The 24,230-nt window shown below is 42.0% G+C and overlaps 1 protein-coding gene across 6 annotated transcripts in view; it reads left to right on the top strand.

Moving 5' to 3' along the window:
• Nucleotides 1-8,920: 8,920 nt before the first annotated feature.
• The window catches only part of MAP3K4 (mitogen-activated protein kinase kinase kinase 4), a 166,345-nt gene continuing 151,035 nt past the window's right edge, over nucleotides 8,921-24,230 (top strand). The window contains exon 1 of one of the 6 annotated variants that reach the window (XR_007773825.1): nucleotides 8,921-11,078. Coding sequence is in view for 5 of the 6 variants with exons in the window: in XM_050949021.1 (XP_050804978.1) it covers nucleotides 10,999-11,078 (80 nt within the window). In the remaining variant the exon portion in view is untranslated. The remainder of the gene's footprint in view (nucleotides 11,079-24,230) is intronic. The other 5 variants (XM_050949021.1, XM_050949014.1, XM_050949017.1 and 2 more) reach the window with 5 other exon arrangements.

Below are 24,230 nucleotides of genomic sequence, written 5' to 3'. Positions count from 1 at the left end.
TTGTTCCCTGTACAGATTGTTATCAAGTCACCACTTAACTGTCTCTTAGTTAAACTAAATAGATGGAGCTCCTTGATTCTATTGCTATAAGCCATGTTTTCTAATCCTCTAATTGTTCTCATGGCTCTTCTCTGAACTCTCCAATTTATCAACAACCTTCTTGAATTGTGAGCACCAGAACTGGACACAGTATTCCAGCAATGGTCACACCAGTGCCAAATATAGAGGTAAAATAACCTCTCTACTCCTACTTGAGATTCACGTGTTTATGCATCCCATGATTGCATTTGCTCTTTTGGCCATAGCATCACACTGGGAGCTCGTGTTCAGTTGATTATCCACTGAACTGCTTCACAGGATAGAGTCGCCCATCATGTAAGTATGGCCTACTCTCTTTGTTCCTAGATGTATATGCTTATATTTAGCCAAATGAAAATGCATATTGTTTGCTTTCACTCAGTTTACCAAAGTCACATCTGACTTTGTCCTGTTGGGTCAAAACCCTGCTGTGTTTATATTTCTATTTAAACATTTATTGACTTTTCCCCCTGTAGATTTTATTTTACATCAATCCTTCATAGATAGATGTGAACCAAAACATTTCATATTAAAAAAACCTTGCTAAAAATAGACAAGTCAGAAAACAGAACCGACCAGCCAAATTATTTTTTTAAACAGCTGACCACACTGATTCTTTAAGATGGTTATTATAGACCTCACATGTTTAAATAGTTTATTTTCTGACTATTTATACATGCAAAGTGGCACATTTTCAAAATCAGCCTCTAACATTGTGCCCACAAATGTGTAAACAATTGTTTGCACACTGAATCCTCAGATTTGCATATGAACATGTGTATTTGCACACATTAGTCAGGTCATTACATATCTAACTGCTGATTTGCATGTGCAAATATAAATTTGGAAATGCAAATATGTCTTTTTCAGCTCCAAAAACTGCAGGCAGACAACTTATGAGTGTACTTTTAGTTGCTGAGCTGAGGAATAAAAAGTCTGCGATCAAGTAGGCTATAGACACAACACCGTAATAAAGTTTTTTCGTTTTCAATTGTTGCTCCCAAAGTGGAAAACTTGAAAACAAATAATGACATATCTAACCTTACTGACCACAGGAAAATCTGACTCTGTTAAGCTAGTATAGCAAGACATAATTGTGACACCTCCAGTTTAAGCTTTCTAGGAGACTCATGCTTGTAGGATTGCATCAGAGGGTAATCTGATTGCTCTGCCCTTACCCACTATAGACAAGTGATGAGGAAGGCAAAATTTCCCTTTCAACAGACCATGTGACACAGCTACCCCAAGTAGATCCATATACAGTAGGATCTTCTCACTTGGGCCACTGTGGTGGGCAGGCTGTCATACCTGAAGAGTGTATTTAGAATGGCTGAAGTAAATGTGGCACTAAATGTTACTTTGCAAACATATATAGATTAAATAGATTAAAACCACTTCCCGAACACTCCCACCACACACACTTATTATTTCCTCTAAAATGCAGCTGGTAGCTTGGTTACAACATATCAGATAAATCACTTAAGGCTTGATTGAACCTTTGCTCAATGTACTGAGTAGGGGATGTCATGTAGCTGATTCAGGTGAAACTCATGCTGGTTTTACAAGTGTTTTGACTGAGTAAGGACTGAGTAAGAATTCCAGTATTTGACCCTGTACAAGTAAGCAGGGGGCAGTGTAATCACTATTTATTTCCATGATCTAGAACAGACCAAATACAAACAATATGTCTTCACTTTCATTAAGCCCCCTATATTTAAAGTCCAAACATTAAGAATAATATATTTACTACAATAATAAGTAAAAAAAACAAACAAAATACAATATAATTACAATTTACCTGAATGAACTTCTCAAAATACTGTGGACTACATCCAGAATTAACAATATAGTATAGAAGTTTTCCAAAAAATAAATCAGTATAGTATAGGTTGGCTGTAAACATGCTTGAGTTGGTATAATGTAAGATGGTATAGAATAATACAACTGATTATTCAAAGTAAGGGAAATAGATTCTTCCATGAAGTTATTCTAATACCTTTGTAAACAGTTTTCATGCAACCTCTTCACATGGTCAATTCTGAAGTAAATCCTAATGTGAAAGAAATGGCAAATTCTACTGCAGTGGTTCTCAAACTTTTGGACTGGTGACCCCTTCACATAGCAAGCCTGAAGGTGATTCCTCCCTTATACTAAAAAGTGTTTTTAATTTATATTTGACACCATTATAAATGCTGGAGGCAAAACAGGGTTTGGGGTGATGGCTGACAGCTTGCAACCTCCCATGTAATAACCTCATGACCCCCTGAGGGGGTCCCAACCCCCAGTTTAAGAACCCCTGTTCTACTGTCTGTTACAATGCTGTTAATCTGGAATAACCCTAACAGTGTTCTTAGCTGGAGTTACTTCAGATTTAGACTATGGTAACTAAGAGCAGAATCTTACGCTAGCTATTGCACTACTCAAGTTATTTTACACTATGCATTTATCATATTTATATCTGTATGGGGCTGTATGCGTTTACACAGCTGCTGTGGTTCATTCCCACAGTAGCTGTATTTCACTGACAAATTAAAAGATCTTTGTATAATATAGTTAGTATAGAACTTGAAAGTGCTTTGAAATACCTCAGTATGGAGGGTACTCTGTAAATGTGTACAAGTCTACCACTATATTTTAATGCAAAACCTGATATTAAGTATTACATTTGAAAATTAAAATCCAGAAAAATAAGGAAATTTAAAGTTCACATTTGTATGTAACTTTACATTTGTATGTAAACTGTCCCTTAAACATATGAAGAATAATCTTTATGCATGATTGTATATAATACATATCTCCTTATTCTGTGAGTAGTCATATATAAAAACTAGTTTTACAGCCATCAAGATGATCAAAAAAATAGTCTCAGATTAGTCTGGCTAGAGTTTATATGCCTAACCAAGGAGATAGAGCTTGAAGATAAATAACTTTATGACCTCACACAAGTTACTGTTATCTAACTAGTGTAATAGAATTTTGTAACTGACGATACCAAATGCCTTTGACAGATCAGTCAACTAGCTCCAGTCAGCAACCCCTCCCGCACTGCTACTGAGAGAATAGCATGAACTCCTTACATTAAAAAGTGGGTGGTGAAATCAATGCACTAGCATTTTTCTTTTTGCCCTGTGTAATATATATTATCATCTATTCATTAATGGCCAATCCAGGGACAGAGGGCCTGATCAAAAGCTCACTGAGTCTTTTCATTAACTTTAGTAGGTTTTGGATCAGGCTGCCAGTGCCTGGCCTAAGTAGTAGGGCTGGATGCTAAATATTTCCATTAGGGATTAAGGAGGAAAATAAACTTCTTCCAAGCCATGGAATATCTGTGCATGCCTTGTAGATAAGGTTGCCAACATTTCCTTATTACAAGGAACGTCCCTTATTTTTTCATCTCTGTACAACAAGATTGGGAGTTGCTGAGTACTGCAAAAAGCAGCAAGAAATACCCCTGGCGAATGTAGGTGAGTACTGCTTGTTAATTATTAATAATTATCAGGAAGAGGGGTGGGGCGGGGTGCTCAGAAAACAGTCCCTTGTTTTTGATATACAATGTTGGCAACCCTAATTGTAGAGATGATATTCAAAGACCCCACTGCATCTACCAGGGATGAAAGAAGGATCTGCATTGTGGCAGCTCCTCGAACCCCATCACTAAGCCCCCTACATGATGCCATAGATTGATTGGCAAACCAGTACCTTTCACACATACTAAATTAACTTTCAAAACTTCCATCTGTAGCCTGTATATTTGGATCTGCAATTACCAATCATATCAGTGTAGCATTATGACACAAATTCATAGAGTAACAAAGTTAAAAGTAGCTACTTGCTTTTTAATTAAAAAAAAAACTGTTTACCATCAGACATAACTTAGTAAAATCCTCCCAAATGTGTATGTGTTATCCATCATTTAAGGGACTGAACATCATCAAAAGTATTTCACTTTCTAGCAATAACTGTAGAATATAGCTATGAAAAGTAGGCTCATTAATATCAGCTTTAAAAAACCTCTTTGGCTTTTGTGTCAAAGAAAACATTGTCAAACAGTAACGCAAACATTACATATAGCCGAGCTACAGTAGGCAATGCTAATTGTAGAACCATAAGATGAACAATAAAGTTGGGTGCCTTATTCTGATTATCTTCCACTCGTTTCTACATAATGTACAATTAGCTCTCAAGTGTGACAGACTTTTAGGAGTCTGCATTGTGACGTCTGCCAAATACTTATCAAAGCACCTGTGTAACTTTCTTCTGCAAACCTCAGCGTTAAGGATTCAACACCCTTTAGCTGGCAGTGCTGTGTCCCAAATTATGCTGAGTATCTCTTACACACCTGAAAGAGTGAAGGTAATTCTTGGCCTGCTATTCTTCTCTTTCCATGTCTAAGAGTGACTACACAAACTACATAAAACAACCTTAGACTGAGATGAACTTTCATATGGATTTCATATACATGGACATGATAGCAGATGTCATCTGAGCATGTTCCAATGTGATATTTTTCAGCCACATATAGCTTATCCACTCAATTCTTTTCAAATTGATCATAGACTTACCCCTCAGCTAGAACTATTTCCATGTCAGTTTTTTATTTTTGTTTGTAGATTAATAGCTATTTAAAGCTGTTGTTTTTATTTATGATATAATTTCAATGAGATGATCATCAAAGAACTAAATTTTATTTCCAAATTCCAACACTCACTCTACAACAATAAACTACTATAGTGGAGGTATCTTGATTAGCAAAACTTGAACAAATTTTCCCTTTTAAAAATTATTTATGGCTGAATACAAGCCATATATGGCATTCATTGTTGTGTCTCCATACTTCTCACACCTGCCCACTTTTTGTTTGTACTCTGAATGCACTCGTTATGATTTAGGTTCCATTTCTTAAGTAGGTACAGGTCAAATGGGTTGATGGAGGGAAAGTAGTGGTATTTTCTCAAGCTTTGTGCAAAAGAAATAAAGTTGCACATGCAAACCGAGGTCCACTCTCTAATCACATGAGATGTAAAAATGGAGATGTCACACAAAACAGATTCTGATGATCTTCACAATATGACCCTCCCTCTCCTTTCTGGCTTGCACTGATCATCTGTGAAACAGTTAACAAAGTTGTACCTAAATCACAGTTATGCTTCATAATCAGCACTCCATTGAGATGAATAGGGGGTGTTCACAACTCTTCTGGAGCTTGCTCAAATAGATAGCACTGCACTGGTTACACATGGTTCACATTCTGAAGGTTATCTCTGCAACCATCTGAAGTCCTGGAAAAAGGGAGGGTTCAGAAAACCCCGGGTGTTCAGACTGCAGGAGACCATGTCATAGGATGTCAGAGAGAATCCTGCAATTGTATTCACAGAACTGTGTAATCAGGTAGACACATTCAACACAACTAGACATAGGCCATGCCTACAGAAGATATGGTTTCAGTCAGATAAAGGGGCAGGGTAGGCCAAAATTCAATATGCTCTAATGCTGAGATCCAGAGGATGTGTAAACAGGCAATCACTGCAATGAATACATTGCTGCTGCAAAATGGAGCAAAAAACAGTGCAATGAACTTGGTCCTATGTGTGGAATCCTATCCTGCCATGTCAGGATGATGATACCCAAAGCAGAATAGCTAGCAATGTTTTACTGTACAGGCAATGGGCCCAGGGCCAGAGTTTTGCCCATTAAGATCGTGCCACTTCACCCACCACCAAAATTCACATGCCTCCTACGTGGGTCATGCAGGCATATTAATGGCATCAGCAACCCTGCACAATCACTATTTAGTACAGGAAGTAGAAAAGAATACCTTATCCAGTTGAAGTGGCAGGGCAATAATCCTAAGAATGTTTCTGACCTCATGTTACTATTACTAACAAATGCTCCTATAATAGAGATGACTTAATGGCACCAAAGACCAGCATGATCTGATATGCAGAATGTAGGCTGACAGTGTTTAGCCAGAAATGTCAAGTTGACTGGCTCCTATTATAGCACAGCTGTTGAATGCTGCAGCTGAGCAATGTCTAGCTCTAGCAGCTATTAGAAAGGCTGCTGCAGTGAATGAATCACAGGGCTAACAGCTGATTGAGCAGACGTGTATACAAGATGATGCCTTAATTTCCCACAGAGATTCACACATTACATTATAATTATTCCATGCTGCAGATCGAGGTTTATTTCTTAAAAAGAAATCGTCTGTTGTGCTATTATTGAACTATAACTACTATGAAAAAAACATAACCATAGATGGGAGAATTCACTAGTTTTCACATGGAAATTTGTCTTGGTTCCCTGTTTGGACTCTGGGACAAGATAAAGATCTATATAACAGATAACTACTGACAGATGAGGTTTACTAGTTCTCAGGCACAGGTATCATATATCCTGTACTACTCCACTGGATCATAGAAGAGCTGTTTTAATCTCTGACCAAGGAAATATGCAAATCCATTCTTCAGCATTCTTAACTAGATTTTGCACTTCAGTGCTTTCTAGTGCCTAATGAAGGTAGGAGTTTGTTTAATTTACTTTGTTTCCAGTTTTTTAAAACTTATTTATTGTGACTCTCTAATAATAGTTGAGTCGAAGATAACTAAACCCATGGTCACTCTTATTTTCCTGAAAAAATGTTTTTCAATGCATACATGAAATGTTCATGAGATAAAGCCTGACATTAGTCTGCGGTAAGTGCATTTAGTTGAGATATAAGTCTTACCTTCCTGTGAATAACTGACACGGAAAATGAAATAAATGTTTGAACCTATGACCATGTTCAACTGAAGAAGTCTAATAAAGGTATTCTTTGATATTACTTATAGCCATCTAGTTGCTGGACATATATATTTTTTCTTTTTTAACTGTTTCTTTATTAGTATTTGTTGTAGATAGAGCAAACACTTCTGGATAATGTATTTTATTAGATAGAACCATAGACATGTAGGCCTAGCTGATGTGTGTGATGGGGGAATGGGGAGAACTGACCCTATATGCCCTTAATATAAAGGATTTAAAAGAGCACTCAAGGTAGAAATTCAAATAGCTATTCTACAACTATGTCCCTACTTTTGTTACTAAGACAGTGTTGCCAACTCTTGCAATTTCATCTGAGTCCCACAATTTTGGTGTATTTCTTAAAGCCCCAATTCCTGGAATGAAGAGATTGCATGAGAATCTCCACATTTGTTAAGATAAGTTTCTATCCCTCATAGTTGCAGAGAAAAGTTGAAAACATGAAGTAAATGCACCCTAAAAGCTCAAACAAGAAGGCAAATAAAAACCTTAAATTTAGTATTTTTTTTAAATCATGATTTTTAAGCCAGTCACGATTTGGTGGGGGGGGGGGGCGCTAACTCATTATTTTTGAATGCTTGAGGCTGGCAATAGTGCAAAGAATACGTTACCTGAGTAAATTGAGAGAGATTAAAAATCTAATTTACTGTTCTCTATGCTGTTTCCTTTTTGCACTTCCTTCTGCCAACAGTGGTCAGTTTTACTTGTTGGCCCTCATACATTAGTACAATCATATGTTGTGTCTGGAATCACAAACTAGCAGGGGGCACATTGTTAATTAAAAGGAGAGAATATTTGTATTGAAAAAAGTCATTAATATAATCTTATTCATATTAGGTTCTGCAAAACCTTGTTTTTTAAAAGCAAGCAAACAAAAATTAAATGTGAAGCCTAACCTATCTATAGATTTCATTAACTACATAGATCTTTAGGTCACCAACTATGCTACATATCATGGCAGAGTGTTGATATACTTAATGGCCACCTGTATGTGAATAAAATTCAAGGAACTCCATGCCTTTACTGCTTGAGCTAAAAGAGAATATCCAATAGGTCACACACCTTGCGTGGAGGACACCAAGAACATTGCACACACCAGGGGTTCCCTGCATTCCCCCCACACACCCTAAGTTCCCTTTAGGCCACCCTCCTATCCCCCTCTATTTAAGGTACTCTCTGGAAACCCCACCTCCTCCCTCATGCAAGGGACTCTGTGTGCATCCCCATTTCTCCCTTCTCCTCTGTGCCAGGGGCTTTGTCTGTCCCCTATGTCCATCTCAGACAAACAGAGAAATATAATCACTCAAGTTGAGTGTGAGATCTCAGTTTACTTGATCACTCAGCTTATGCAGTAGTATATCCTCTGCAGGCCTCCCACAAGCATAGTCACAACATGATATCATCTCCATGGCAAAAGGCATCAGAAATTTTACACTAGATAATAAAATCAGCGTGATTCTAGTAGACTATTATGGTGCTTGCTGAGAAACTCAAACTTCCACAATGACTGCTAAGCATAACCACATCTTTGCCAGACAAAAAATACCCGAGGAGATGGTATCAGACAATGATACCACAATACACTTCACAAAAATTCCAACAGTTTATATATAGCTACGATGTTTGTCACACAACATCTAGTCCTTGCTATCTGCAGCAATCAAATGTATATACTGAAAAAATAGTATAGCTTGTGAAGCAAGCAATGTGGGAGAGACCTATACTTTCATTTAGAGTATATGCATTTCTATATACTGGATAAAAATAAGGTACTTATTTATTGGGTAAATAGGGTCAGATTTATAATGTCAATTTCTTTGCTTTTCTGTGCTTTGGGTTTTGTTAAAGACATAAATTTGAGTTGTTACGTGACAGACACCTGGCTTTTGAAACTGTTTTTTGTTTCCAGATTTATATATTTGAGCCAGAGAATCTTTCACACTCATTCACTTCAGTACTGCTTTTGTTAACTGTATCATTTTACTTCAGAAAGTACACAACTTGCACAGAAATAATAATAATGATAAATGCAAGTCTGCATAAAACCATTGATCCGGCTCCACACATTTGGCATTGGCTATTTAACAAAGCTGATACATTTATATTGGCAATATCTTCTGGATTATTAATGTTCCAAATCAATTTTAATACAACACAGAAAAATTCTTACTAAAAATAGTATACTGCTTAACTGTGATTAACACGTCAAGTATTTTAAACATGCCGAGATATTCCTTTGACTCACAGGAACATGTCAATAATTTTATATCAACTAAGAACCTGTTGTAGAGTCTGGTGCAATATTTGTAGGATCATAAATAGATTTGCACATCAGGTGTATGGTTACTTTCATGGAGGATCTTGACATAAAACAGACGATGGCTCCGATTCTAATCCCTTATTTTTTGTATTTCATCCTACAAAGAAATATAACATATACCTGTACCACACTGATATTATCCTTGGTACAGAAAGTGGAGATGGCGATACAATATGTAGCACTCTTTCTAAATCAGTGCTAGGGGGCGCTGCTCTGCTTTCATTACAGTTACATGTAAAAATGAAGGCTTGACCACTCAGAGTGATGAACCATCTCATAATTCTCTAAATGTTAAGGGTGTTAACCTATGTATTCCAGCCAAGTTCCAGTTCAGGAAATTGCATTTTTCCTTCCATCTGTAGTTGCAAATGGATCGTGTGGTTCTACTTCAGTTTTTGTTCGAAACTGGTGGATAATTCTGCAGCGGGCTTTAAAGTGACCAGATTTCCGAAATGAAAATCCCACACACCCATTGCAGGGATTGAGCCCGCAGAGGATAGTTTTGCTGAGGGCAGTGCACAAGAAAATCTGTCACCTGAAGAGAGAGAATTAGGTGACTGCTCCATGCCTGTCAAACTATACACCTCCCTCTTCTCCTCTGCCATCCTATCCATTTGACTACACTCTATGGACCAGGGATTTCTACAGAAGTGGGGAAGGGCTGATACCATCTACCAAACCTGGTGGGAGGTGGTCCTTGAAGTGCATGTGTGCTTAGCCAGCCTACTGTAAAATTCTCTGACAGCCAAAAGCTGTTTTAAAAAGCAACACCCCCATCTCCACCAAGGCCACTAGAACAGTAGTTTTCAGGGTCACTTCATGTGTTTGTTCCTGGACAACTCATTGAGTGATTCCTATCCCTGCCTCCCAAAGCATGGGGAGAGAGCTTAGTTAACGTTCCCAGCATCCACTGTCTTTCTTAAATGAAAGTATGCTATCACTATGTCCTTTGTATTAATTCAGTATCACCATCTCTACTGTTGTTAAAAATAAGTCAGACCCTTCCCCCCAAAAAATCTTAAGATTGGCTGAAAAATCATGAGATTTTACAAAGTAATGAAGGGCAGGTTTGTTTTATTTGACTTCTGGCTTTTCAATCTCAGGGTTCAGGTTTCAGGCTTTTCTCTGTAACAGGGAGAGCTAGAAACGTCCTTTGCAAATAGCAGACCTGAGAGTGTCCCCCAGCTCCTGACCCAGAGCTGCAGCGTGCGTGCCTCACCCCCTTGCCAGCAGGGCTGCCCAAAGGATTCAGGGCACCTGAGGCAAAGCAATTTCAAGGGCCTCTTCCATAAAAAAAAGTTGCAATCCTATAGAATACTATATTCCTGTGGGGGCCCCTGTGGGACTTAGGGCAAATTTCCCCACTAGCCCCCTGGTGTGGCCCTGCTTGCCAAAGCTGGGACCCGAGGGGGGAGGTTAGGCGTAGAGTGTGGGTCAGGAAAAACAAACAAAGAACAATGTATTACTCAATGACATCATCATCTCCCCCCGCTCCGTGCCCCCAGCCCTAGGGACGCAGGAGGTCCTTTGGCAGAGGCTAGTGACAGGTCTAACGCCGCCCCGCCCCCGCTTCTCTCGCAAGGGGAGGCGCGAGCGCCTGTGGTTTCTCTTGTCCCTCGCCGCGCGCCGTAGCGCTGCTCCCGGCTTCTGCCCCCTGAGACTGTTTGCAAGATGGCGGCCGCGCGGGCGGCTCTTCGCGGCCGGATCCCCGCAGCCGGGTAGAGACACCGCCCCCAACGCTGCTCCGCGCTGGGCTGCAGACAGGGGCCTGCTGCTGCCATGCCGCCCTCGGTGCATGCATGAGAGACGTCGCCGAGCTGCTCCCTGCTGCCGCCGCCGCCATGGAGGAGCCGCCGCCGCCGGGGCTGAGCCCGGGGAGGTCAGTGACGGGTGCTGCCAAATAACGAGCCACGCAGAAGCAGGAGCCCGGCCTGCCCGCTGCCACATAGTGAGCCAGCTCCTATTGGCGGCATCGGGTCTCCCTGCTCAGGCGCCCCCCGACCCACTGCTCCGTGCGGCCGCGGCTTCGTGATCAGCCCAGGCGGGGCAGCCGCCTCTCCCCGCCGGGAGCCGCTGGGGCGTGGATTGGGGGGCTTCCTTCCCCGCCCGCGTCTGGGCGCTTCCCTGCGAGCGGCGCCCTCAGCCCCCGGCATCCCGCAGCGCCCGCGGCGCGCATCCCGCTCGCCCGGCTGCACTGGGGATCTTCTCCCCTTCGGTGCAAAAGCCGCAGCTGCTGCTGCTTCAGCCCTTCTGCAAACGGCCCCGGAGGAGAAACTCTTTAGACAACAAATGTCTCGCGGCGGTTGTGGGGAAATGCAGCACTTTGTGAGTAGATCTGTGAGTGTTAAACACGCGCCGGAGCAGCAGGAGAGGATGATGGTTTTGCATTCACTAAAGAAACAGGCGTCCCCATTCCTATGTACCCCCGAAGAGCTTTACAAACTGGCAATATTTCATGGAGGTGGCACATTCTCTGAGATCAGAAAGGAGAGGAAAACCCATTCAAATCACTTCTGTTTTTCAGTGAAGGGGGCACAGGGTGACCTATCCGTGCCGACCGAAATAAAGACATGCAAGAAGATTTGGGGGTTTTGTAGCGGTTCTGGATAAGAATAGGCAGTTAAATCTCTCTGGCTTTTAGAGAAAACAGCAGTGTCTCAGAGCAAGCACCTCTTCCTTAAATTATTGCTTTTGGCAATGTTGTAATAGATAACTGCAATAGAAGAAAACATTTAAAAAACATTATCTACAGCCTCAAGCTTCTTGCTACTACCTCTGCCTCCCAAACATGTTGAACTCAAACTGGCTTCTTGCAAGTCTCCATCTCAGCCCCACTGAGAGATGAGGATGCAAATAACGTAATGGTTTAATAATTCCAACTGGCTGCAGAACAGTTGCATAACTTCAAGTTATTAATTCCCTAGCAATTATTTCTCTCTTTAAAATAACATCCTGTTGATTACATTACTTCTCACCAGGAAACATTCTTTTAAAACACTTCAAGTGTGTACAATTAGTACCATAAGGGGAAGAGTGAGGCACGCGCCATGTCAGGTGCACTGTAAAGAAGAACTAGGTGCAGTCACATTCATGACATCCTTGGATATTGCTAGCGACTCTTTTATTACTGTAATGTGTTGAGAGGGACATGGTTATTTACCCTTAGATATAGTTTGGACTAAGGCTATGAAGTTGGATCGCAACTAGTTGGATTTGCATTAATATCTTTAAAGTAAAATAATAAAAGTTGTCATAAAAGCCTGCTGTTGTTAATATGTTAATAACTTTGTGTCTCATACTAATTTACATTGACATTAATAGGAATATTAGTTCCCCAGTTTCTTTTCAGAGGTCTTTTAATAGTAGCAGTTTAGAGTAAGCAAAAAAAGACTTAAAAACAAAACTGGTATAATCAAGAACACAAACTAAGAGACAGTCAAATTTAGTGTCTTCATGTACAGTAGATTACTTTTCCACATGAACAGAGCATGCCCATGCATTTCCTGCTTAGGGTCACTTCTGACCTCTGGTGGATCCTGCTTATTAAAATCCAAAGTTTATGTGAGTTGTATGTGGGTGTAGATAGTGTGGTGGCAACTCTTTTCAACAAATTAAAATTAAATACTTAATTTTTTTTTCCAGAGTGGGTAGGAGGTGTCTCAAAATAATTGGGTATTCTTAGATTGTATAGTGCAATTGCCTGTCTCCACTGTAATTCACCTCCATATGAACTGATACTGACTTACCTTTGCAGTAAAATGATTTCCATGGTTCTGTAGGGAATTTGTGTTTATTTTTTAAAAGTGAACAGAGGATGCAAAAGATTTTGTAGCAGAATTACAGTGGATTTAAACATTGCTGGTACATTTTAGACCTCAGTCTCACAATCAGATATACATGGACAGAACCCTGATGAAGTTGGTGAGACTCTGCACAAACCCAAGAGTCTGCCCATATGGATCTTATTGGAGCCTTTGGTTTTGAAAACAAGATATTTTGAATCAGTGCTCCTTTCCTTTCACTTAATTGCCAAATTTTGTTTTTAAAGTGTAGGGTTTTCTCTAGAATATTTGAAGGTCACTTGATGACATATGATACAAATTGAGAACTTCTATTCCAGTTCTAAGAGTTTGAAGATGCTCTCTTACTGTTATTATTGGTCCTTCAGGTTTGTGTTGAGGCACATTTCACTGTTGTTGCTTGTACTGTGCTTTCTTTTGGAATAAATAATGAAGTCAGACTCTATGCATTTTTCATAAACAATACACTTGCATTTATAAAATAAAAGTTGACCCGTTTTGTCATTGTGAAACATGGTTTTGGTCTAGCAAATTACCAAAATAAATCAAGGATTCCATAGCTTGTCAGAGCATAATTTTAGCAATGTATTTATTGGATTAAGATAAGCACACAGTGCAAAGTCACATTTTGTTTGAATTACATAAGATCAGTTATTACTCCAAGATACTCACTCCAAAATATTTGATTGAGAATCCTTTTCCAAAAACACAATTTCTCCCAGCTCTTCTCGTTCCTCAAAAATACCACTCTCCCCCTCCCCTTCAGAATAAAGAGTTTCTGAGCAAGAGAAAAATTGAATGCTGGGCAGACTGGAGCACTTAAGAGTATCAAGTGAAATCATGCTGCTAGTGGGATTTGGGCAGGAGTTCATATGTGGTGGCTTTTTTTTAAAAAAAAAAGACATGAAATATGGTTGCATTAAAATTTTAAAGGTAAAAGATGTGCATACTTATATGAATGAGAATACTTGTTCAAAACATTCAGTTGCTTAGCACTTTTTGGTAGTTTAGAAGCTTTGGCTGCAGGTGGTAAACTGTTAGGCCCCAATTACCACGTGTGTCCAAAAACTGCCTGGCACAAAATCCAAGATAGAGGAAAAGGTATCCTTGGTTCACCTATACCTTCTTGATTTGCGTGCCAGTTTGGTCCTTGGCAAAGGGGAGAACAGGCTTAGAGATTCCCTAACTTGCACTTTGTTGTCTGTAGCCCTCTTTTCTCCTGTCACAGCCCTGGTGCAAAGATTTGGGATTGGGGGGAAAAGCAAGGAACAGGGCTGCCAATGAGGCATCCGAGAACAGTTGTTCCAGCTATGTACCAGGTGGAGACTGGGAAACTTCCCAGTGACTGATCTGCCAGATTTGTTGGCCATAGGGCAATGATGAATTGAGTTCTTAGTCTCTTGGAGAATCTAGTGTTTTGGGAAGTCCAGTGTTGTTTCATGAATTGAATTCAGTACATTTCTCGTGCTGATAAACTACATTTGTAGGACTGATAGTACATCACTAGTGAAAAGAATATAAAACTAATTTTCTATCCCCAATTATATTTTCAAGTGGAAAATTAATCTGAAAGAGCATCATCTTTTATTTTTCATGTATTTAAAGAGATAAAAAATACTCTACTTTTACATACCATAGTCTCTTGTTTACATGTGCCAGACTGGGATCAATGAGTGCCTGTCTTCCTCCTCTCACACACACACATGGAGTGCTATGTGAGATGTCTTTGGCATTCATAGCAACAAGGATTAGTTTGCAGAGCGTGGCTGCTTCAGTTGTTTTCATGGTTGTTAATTAGTGCTTTCTGTGTCAAGGTTGGCTTTATTGTTATGTAAGCTGGTGATGTTGGCCCTTGTGGAATGCAAGCTATGCTGTTGTGAAAAACAGATCCGCTGACTATAGAAGGAAAAGATTGGGGGTATGCTGGTAATTTTTAATCTAATGAGTAGTAACCTGGACAAGCGCCGCAGAAGGTGCAGATACGTCGCTGAGACCCTGCCCCATGTCCTGTGCAGTTGCAAGCCCCACAGCCATGCCTGACAGCTCCGCCACAACACCGTCCAGGACCGCCTAGGCCGTCAACCCGTGCCTGGGAGAGATCGCTGTCAACCGCACCGTCCCCATCACCGACAGCCCCCTGCTCCCGGAGATCGTCGTCACAGACGAGGATCAGAAAAAGATCATCCTCGTTGATTCATATACTCTAGAACTGGAAGGGACCTCAAGAGGTCATCGAGTCCAGTCCCCTACCCTCATGGCAGGACCAAATACTGTCTAGACCATCCCTGATAGACATTTATCTAACCTACTCTTAAATATCTCCAGAGATAGAGATTCCACAACCTCCCTAGGCAATTTATTCCAGTGTTTAACTACCCTGACAGTTAGGAACTTTTTCCTAATGTCCAACCTAAATCTACCTTGCTGCAGTTTAAGCCCATTGCTTCTTGTTCTATCATTGGAGGCTAAGGTGAACAAGTTTTCTCCCTCCTCCTGATGACACCCTTTTAGATACCTGAAAACTGCTATCATGTCCCCTCTCAGTCTTCTCTTTTCCAAACTAAACAAACCCAATTCCTTCAGCCTTCCTTCATAGGTCATGTTCTCAAGACCTTTAATCATTCTTGTTGCTCTTCTCTGGACCCTCTCCAATTTCTCCACATCTTTCTTGAAATGCAGTGCCCAGAACTGCACACAATACTCCAGTTGAGGCCTAACCAGCGCAGAGTAGAGCGGAAGAATGACTTCTCGTGTCTTTCTCACAATACACCTGTTAATGCATCCCAGAATCACGTTTGCTTTTTTTGCAACAGTATCACATTGTTGACTTATATTTAGCTTGTGGTCCACTATGACCCCGAGATCTCTTTCTGCCATACTCCTTCCTAGACAGTCTCTTCCCATTCTGTATGTGTGAAACTGATTGTTCCTTCCTAAGTGGAGCACTTTGCATTTGTCTTTATTGAACTTCATCTGGTTTACCTCAGACCATTTCTCCAATTTGTCCAGATCATTTTGAATAATGACCATGTCCTCCAAAGCAGTTGCAATCCCTCCCAGTTTGGTATCGTCTGCAAACTTAATAAGCGTACTTTCTATGCCAATATCTAAGTCGTTGATGAAGATATCGAACAGAGCCGGTCCCAAAACAGTCCCCTGCGCAACCCCACTTGTTATATCTTTCCAGCAGGATTGGGAGCCATTAATAACTATTCTCTGAGTACGGTTATCCAGCCAGTTATGCACCCACCTTATAGTAGCTCCATCTACATTGTAATTGCCTAGTTTATCGATAAGGATATCATGTGAGACCATATCAAATGCCTCACTAAAGTCTAGGTATACCACATCCACCGCTTCGCCCTTATCCACAAGACTCGTTATCCTATCAAAGAAAGCTATCAGATTGGTTTGACACGATTTGATCTTTACAAATCCATGCTGGCTATTCCCTATCACCTTACCACCTTCCAAGTGTTTGCAGATGATTTCTTTGATTACTTGCTCCATTATGTTCCCTGGCACAGAAGTTAAACTAACTGGTCTGTAGTTTCCTGGGTTGTTTTTATTTCCCTTTTTATAGATGGGCACTATATTTGCCCTTTTCCAGTCTTCTGAAATCTCTCCCGTCTCCCATGACTTTCCAAAGATAATAGCTAGAGGCTCAGATACCTCCTCTATTAACTCCTTGAATATTCTAGGATGCATTTCATCAGGCCCTGGTGACTTGCAGGCATCTAACTTTTCTAAGTGATTTTTAACTTGCTTTTTTTTTATTTTATCTTCTAAACCTACCCCCTTCCCATAAGCATTGACTGTGTTAGACATTCCTTCAGATTTCTCAGTGAAGACCGAAACAAAGAAGTCATTAAGCATCTCTGCCATTTCCAAGTTTCCTGTTACTATTTCTCCCTCCTCACTGAGCAATGAGCCTACCCTGTCCTTGGTCTTCCTCTTGATTCTAATGTATTGATAAAAAGTCGTCTTGTTCCCCTTTATTCCCATAGCTAGTTTGAGCTCATTTTGTGCCTTTGCCTTTCTAATCTTGCCCCTGTATTCCTGTGTTGTTTGCCTATATTCATCTTTTGTAATCTGACCTAGTTTCCATTTTTTATATGACTCCTTTTTATTTTGTAGGTCATGCAAGATCTCGTGGTTAAGCCAAGGTGGTCTTTTGCCACATTTTCTGTCTTTCCTACCCATCGGAATAGCTTGCTTTTGGGCCCTTAATAGTGTCCCTTTGAAGAACTGCCAACTCTCCTCAGTTGTTTTTCCCCTCAGTCTTGATTCCCATGGGACCTTACCTATCAGCTCTCTAAGCTTACTAAAATCCGCCTTTCTGAAATCCATTGTCTCTATTTTGCTATACTCCCTTCTATCCTGTGACAATCCTGTTCGAGAATAGGACCCCAGCCTTCTGCGAAGCCCGAACCCGCAAACTCGAAAAGTACACTCCCCTGGCCGACACCCTGCGGACAAAGGGCTACGAGGTATACACCGACGCTCTGATCGTCGGGGCCCTGGGTGCCTGGGACCCCTCTAACGAGCATGTACTGAGGGCTGTCGGGGTAGGCTGTCGCTACGCGCGTCTCATGCGACGTCCAATGGTCTCAGACACTATCCGGTGGTCCCGGGACATTTATATAGAGCACGTCACCGGCCACCGCCAATACAGAGAGTGAGCCGGCTTGACTTTGCGCACCCACAGTGAGGAAGAGACCTGAAGACTTCATCTGCTGGACCTTATCAGCTGAACCCACCGAACTGAACTGAACTCCACCATATGAGGGTCATCCTATCCTCGTTACTCTGCCCATTTATTTATGCCTATGATTACCTGTAATTCCCGTATGAGCGATGTACCCTCACTGCTTACTGACTGTACCTTGATTCATCCACCTTAAAGCCCCCCATTGAAGATACTGCAGACTGTATGTGTTATGCGCTATCCAATAGCAAAATACTAACATCCCCCCATACTCTGTATGGTACCCCCGATGACTATTAACTGAATTTTCAACGCCCTGTATCATTTACTTTTGAACATTTTCTAATAAAATTTTAAATCTGTTCTTATTAATTAATCTTCACATTTTGCTCCATTGAAAACTGCAAATTTTAAAAAGTTCCGTACAAACACATCCTGTGAAATATTTTTATACTAACTTTAAAAATTCATAACTTGCTTCTTTTTAAAAATGCATTTTTATTTTTAAACTCCCTCTTTGATATATTGGCTTCTAGCAGCACACAGTATTATATCAGAAGATACAGCTATCTTAGCTTCTTTCTCCAGTTCTGTAACTTAACTTGTTTTACACACACAAAACGCTTACATTGCTACATAGAGTTTTAGAGCAACAGGTTTCAGCATTTGTCCATAAAACATGGTAATTGCTTTAAAATTATTTGTTGCTTGCCTGGCTTGATACATAAGTTTTGAACTAAAATATTTTTCAGGAAAAGATTGAGGAAACCCATCATGTAGTTTATAATAAAGAAAACTTAACATCCGTATTATATTCTCTACATGGGGATTGAAAGCTTTACCCTGACATCTTTTATCTAGAGGCCAATGTGGAAGATCTGGGTAACTGGTCAGTGAAGTTCCAGTGCAGTGACCTGATGAGAAGCCCAGACTCTCCAGTTCCAGCTGCTGGGAAAGGCGAGAGTACTTGGATTCTTACCAGGGTGCTTCCTGTACTCACTATTTGAGGCCTGACATTTCAAACTTATTAGTAGGGACTAATGTGAATCTACTTTTACGCTACCTACATGCTTACTGGCTGCTGGAAGAGAGAAGCTTTGTATCTTTTTAATAGTGATAGTAGTTCGGACTTGTGCAGGAGCAGATGGATCTCCCATTACCCTCTGACTGTTGCAGGGGAATTAGACAGTCTCTGCTACTTTACCTCCTTCCTAGCTTCCTCTTTTTTTAAAAGGTGTGGGATGGGGACTCTTCTCTGGAGAATTGTTTCAGCGCTTGGCTTCTGTGTTTCTCATAGCTTTCCCAGGCAACAACAAAATGAAAGTGACCTAATCTGTGTCTGTTTTACTGTACCCACTGGGGTCTTAGTGGCAGCTGTGAAACTGACCAGTGCTTTGTCAATTTCATTTTTGCTGCTCTTTGGGTTGAACTTTTACATTCTTCCTCTAAACGTACATTTACACTTACGGTGGCATATAGTGTACAGACACTTCATGCTCAGCTAGCATGAGTGTTAACAGCAGTGTAGACAATGGGACACTGCTCAGGCGAGTAGAGTGTCCTACATGCCTAAACCTTGGACCATGCACCCTACATGGCTCTCTATAAGCTCAAGCGGGGTCTCCTACGTCTACAGTGCTGTTTTTAGCACTGTAGTGTCCAACTCCCTCCACACTGCTGGAGCCTTTCCCTGTTGCCTCCCTGCCTCCTCTCGCTAGAGCTTTTCACTGTTGTGTGTAGCGCCACAGTGACTAGTGTGGATGCAGCCTGCCTTTTGGTGCAGTGTGTAGCTACATGCAGCATTATGTAGGTCTAAATCTGCAAGAATTACTTTAAAGGTATTGGCTAAAATAAGTACCCATTTGATGACAATTGTCTCCTGGCACAATCCACTCCTTTGCCTATCACAGTCCAAGTCGAGAGGAATTGTCCAAGGAAACAAAACAGGCATAAGAATTCAGATTCTGGAAAGCTAACATCTATACCAGGGGTCTCAAACTCAAAAGACCATGAGGGCCACATGAGGACTAGTACATTGGCCCAAGGGCTGCATCACTGACATCTCCTCCCCCCACTGCCCTCAGCCCCATCCCCACTCCACCCCTTCCATGAAGCCCCGCCTCTTCCCACCCCTTCCCTGCTCCCACCCCAACTCCGCCCCCTCCCTTCCCCCAGGGGGTGCAGCAGGGGGTCAGGGTGCAGGGTACGGCAGGGCGTTGGGGTGAGGTGGGGGCTCAGGGCAGTGGGTTGGGGTGCAGGAGGGTTGTGGCAGAGGGTCAGGGTGCAGGGTGTGGCAAGGGGCTCAAGGCAGGGAATTTGACTGCAGGTGGGGCTCAGGGGATGGGCTCTGGCCCGGTGCGCACTGGGGCCAGGGGAGGCTCTCTGCCTGCCCTGTGCCGCTCCGGAAAGCTGCTGGCACATGGTGAAGCAGGGGCACAGGGATGTGTGTGTTGCTGTTGCTTCAGGCACCGCCCCCAGCAGCTCCCATTGGCTGGAAATGGGGAACTGCGGCCAATGCGAGCTGCTGGGACGGTGCCTGAAGCAACATCAACACACACACCCCTGTGCTTCTCCTCCCTCAGGTTCCATCTGCTTCCCGGAGCAGTGTAGGAGCAGGGCAGGTAGGCAGGGATCCTGCCCCTACTGCGCGTTGGGCCGGAGCCGCTCTAGGTAAACGCTGGGGGTGGGCAGGGGGTGCCTTGAGGAGCTCGCGGGCCACAGAAAATAACCTCGCGGGCTGTGTGTTTGAGACCTCTGATCTATATACACTGCAGAGGACAACTACCTATGTATGGGGGTATGCTGGTAATTTTTAATCTAATGAGTAGTAACCTGGACCTGGATAACATCAATTTTTATTTCTGTTGATTTCTTCTGAGCAATGCAAGATTTGCTGCGAACCAACAACAAACAATTTCATTAGTAACGATGTATCCAATATAGCCTGAATCCCAGAGACCTGGCTAGATGATGATGCAAGTCCTCTGCCAACCCATTATTCCCTACACCAAATTTCAAAGCCTCCTAAAGGACAGCAGCACCCCACCCAGAGGCTGAATTGAGGAACTGGTGAATCATCATCATTGTATACTAATTTCAACCATTGACAAGTTGGCCCCCAGATGGCCCATTCTTAACCATCAACGCAGATCTCCTTGGTTTTCTCATACCCTGCACTAGATTAAGAGAAGGAGGTGGAACCTCAGACACTAGTGGTGGAAAATGAAGATTAATACACACAGAATGAAACCAAATGAATTCTTCTAAGTCAGTGCTGTGGCTGTATTACAGGCTAATAGATCATTCCTTTAAGTTTCCATTGAATCTTCCAAATCCTGCCCCAAGAGCTGTCCAGGGTAGTAAACTGCATCTTTGTTTCAGAATGTCTACAGCTTGCACAGCGTACAGAACAGGAACGATCATTGTACTTAGCTGAAGAGATCAAACACATTTGAGAATGCTTGCTTCCCAAACTACCTTGATCTGCCCTGTCTGCTCCCACCAACCAGTAGCCTGTCTGCATTCCCAGAGTCCAGTACATTCATTCAGCCAGAAATTCTGGATACAGTAAAGGAGCCTCGACTCTGAATGAAGCCTGTGAATCTGACCCAGGCTTTTCCTGGCTTTTGAAAGAGAGACATGAACAACAGGTGCTACACATTAAGAAATGCACCCTGGAGGCATATAGAATAGCCAGCTACTGCCCAGTATCAAACGTCCCGTTCCCATTAGCCAAAGGCCAACTTCAAGCTCATCTAATTGTACTGAGTCTAGGTTATAAGCATCAATCTGGATTCAGGCCCACATGGACCTGAAACCGTTTTAGTGGCACTGATGGATGATCTCCTGCTGTCAAGGGGTAAGGGACAGACATCCATTCTCATACTTCTGAACCCAACAAATAGTGACGGGAAACCACACCTTTGCTACTAAAGCCCTCACTTGTGGAGTCTCACAAGGATCAATTCTGTCTCCAGTTCTATTCAACATCTGCATGCAGCCACTAGGTGAACTGGTCATTAGACGTGGATTCCAGTGCTAGAAGTATGCAGGTGAAATGCATTTCTACTGCATATGACCGCACCACTACTACCAAGATGGCCTAGTGCTTTGATGAAATCAGCTTATTGGTGGACTGAAACTGACCAAGACAGGTGGGCAGAAGATAGCATTTTGAGGAGTTTGCAGCCTTGGTGCAGCCTCCTTTGGTTAAAAGTGCACACCCGCAATTTGGTCAATTCTTTCTGTAGTGTAGGAGTGCTCTTGAGTTCCTCCCTAATACTAAGCTCTCCCTCACCATTATCCATGAGAAATGTCTTTTGCCATCTCTCATTACCTAGGAGACTCATCCTATCTTAGTGAATGGTGACCTCACCTCAGTTATTCATGCCTTCATCACCTCTCTACTGGACTACAGCAATGCAATATACCTAGGCATGAAGCTCTCAGTGCTAAGGAAACACCAAATAATACAGACTGCTGCAGGATATCTCCTCAGTAATGCTGGCTGCTGTGAACACATCTGCTCCCTACACTGTCTTTCTATAGAATATTTAATCATGTTCAAGGTGCCAGTCCTTTATTCCCCCCCTTTATTATCCTGGGCCTAGGGTATCTAAAAGATAGACTAAAACTCTGAGGTGAAGACTGTGATCAGCAAAGTCATTCCTCTGGCACAACGGAACTTTCTACTATAAGCTTGCCTGGGCAAGAGAGAGAGCTTTCTCAGGTCCTATCCCAAAACTGTGGAGTGAACTCTCAGGAACCAAGGACCATCACAAACCTAACCACCTTCCACTCAAAGAGCAAGACAGATTTCTTTGACCTTGCTTTCTGTAACATAAACACATAGCAACATATGTGTTTAGAGGGTTTTCTTAATTCAAAATGAAACGCGCGACTGCATGCACTTCTTTCCCCCCCCCCCTCGAGAGATGATAACAGACACAAGACAGATGTTAGTCATGTTGCTTAATGCACTACTGGAAGGTGCTTAGATATGGTGATTACAGTGGTATAAAAACCCATAGTGTATAGAATAGAATTATATAGGCAGAGTAAATGGTGGTTGTCTTTTGGGGAGGACATGGATTAAAGAGAGATGTGGATCCTTTACTAGTTTTTGTTTGGTTATAGGATGCTTTCTGATTCTGCACAAGAATACATTAGTGCAGCATTGTAAAATCATCATAACAATTTGCAAATCTAGACATGAAACTTGCTTGACCACTCTTGCTCTCGTGATGAAAAAGCTAATATTTTGGCTGCATGTCAGTTAACAAAAAAGAATAATTAGTGGGCTCTTGTGAATGAGCAAGTAGAATTTTGTAAGTTTGGGCTAGAATATAGCAGGGCTTGAAAAATTCACCATACTTACTAGCCAAAGGATGCAACACAGTGGTACAATTGATGCACTGTCAACTTCAATAACTTCATCCTGGGCATGGAGGGGAGCAGGAGAGGTGGTAGTTGAAGGACTGAGTGGAGTACAGCTACCAGCTCTGCTCCGGCTGCAGTCCCAGCTGGTGATCCATTTGTGTTTCACCAGCTGATAAGCTCATAGTTTGTTGGAGGAGGATTTGTAGCTTGCAAACCAACCAGCCGAAATCTGCCAAAGTTTCAGGCCTTCTTTATATGTCAAAAAGAAATGCCTCCCACTCCTCAAAAAAGGTACAGCTCTATTTCTTTTTCCTTTTGCAGGTTACATTTGAACAGTAACAATTTTATTCAAATGGACTTTTTGTGAAGGAATAAAACTCATAATTCTAAATGTACTCATCTTTACATGAATATTATGCTACAAATGTGGCAAAGCTCAAGCTGGAATTGAAAAAAATATAATCTAAGGGCACGTCTACACTGGCAAAGTTACAGCGCTGCTCAGAGAGCGCCAAAGGGAAACCACTGTTGTGTGTTCACACTGACACTTGCGGTGCTATTTGGAGCAATGCACTCTTGGCAACTATCCCGCAGAGCACCTCTTTCTCTTTTTCCACTAAGAGTTGTAGGAAGGCGGAAGGGGTGGCGGGGCATCCTGGGCCCTGTCTCAGTGCCCCATGATGCATTGCTTTGCATCCTAGCAATCCCTGTGCTTCTGTCTGTATTTGGCACCATCTTCCAACGGTTTATGTACTGCGCGCCCTGCCCTGCCCTGCCTCTTTCTGGCTGCAGGAATGGATTGCAAGCTGTTGACAAGAATGCTGTTTGCACTAACCAACATGTCACGAGTGGCAGTGGAGTTATTCCTTAAACTATAAAGGCAAGAGGAATGTGACATTGATCTTGCCACACGTAGTAGCTATGACACGAGAGTGCTTATGGCATTCACGAAGGTGCTGACCACAGTGGAACGCCACCTTTGGGCTCCGGAAACAAGCACTGAGCGGTGGGATCATATTGTGATGCATGTCTGGGATGATGAGCAGTGGCTGCAGACTTTTGCATGAGGAAAGCCACATTCATGAGACTGTGTGATGAGCTTGCACCAGCCCTGCGGCACAGGGACATGAGAACGAGAGCTGCC

Source organism: Gopherus flavomarginatus, chromosome 4 (genome assembly GCF_025201925.1).
Source record: "Gopherus flavomarginatus isolate rGopFla2 chromosome 4, rGopFla2.mat.asm, whole genome shotgun sequence".
Classification (NCBI taxonomy): Eukaryota; Metazoa; Chordata; order Testudines; family Testudinidae; genus Gopherus; species Gopherus flavomarginatus.
This window is presented reverse-complemented; position numbering and strand designations above follow the sequence as displayed.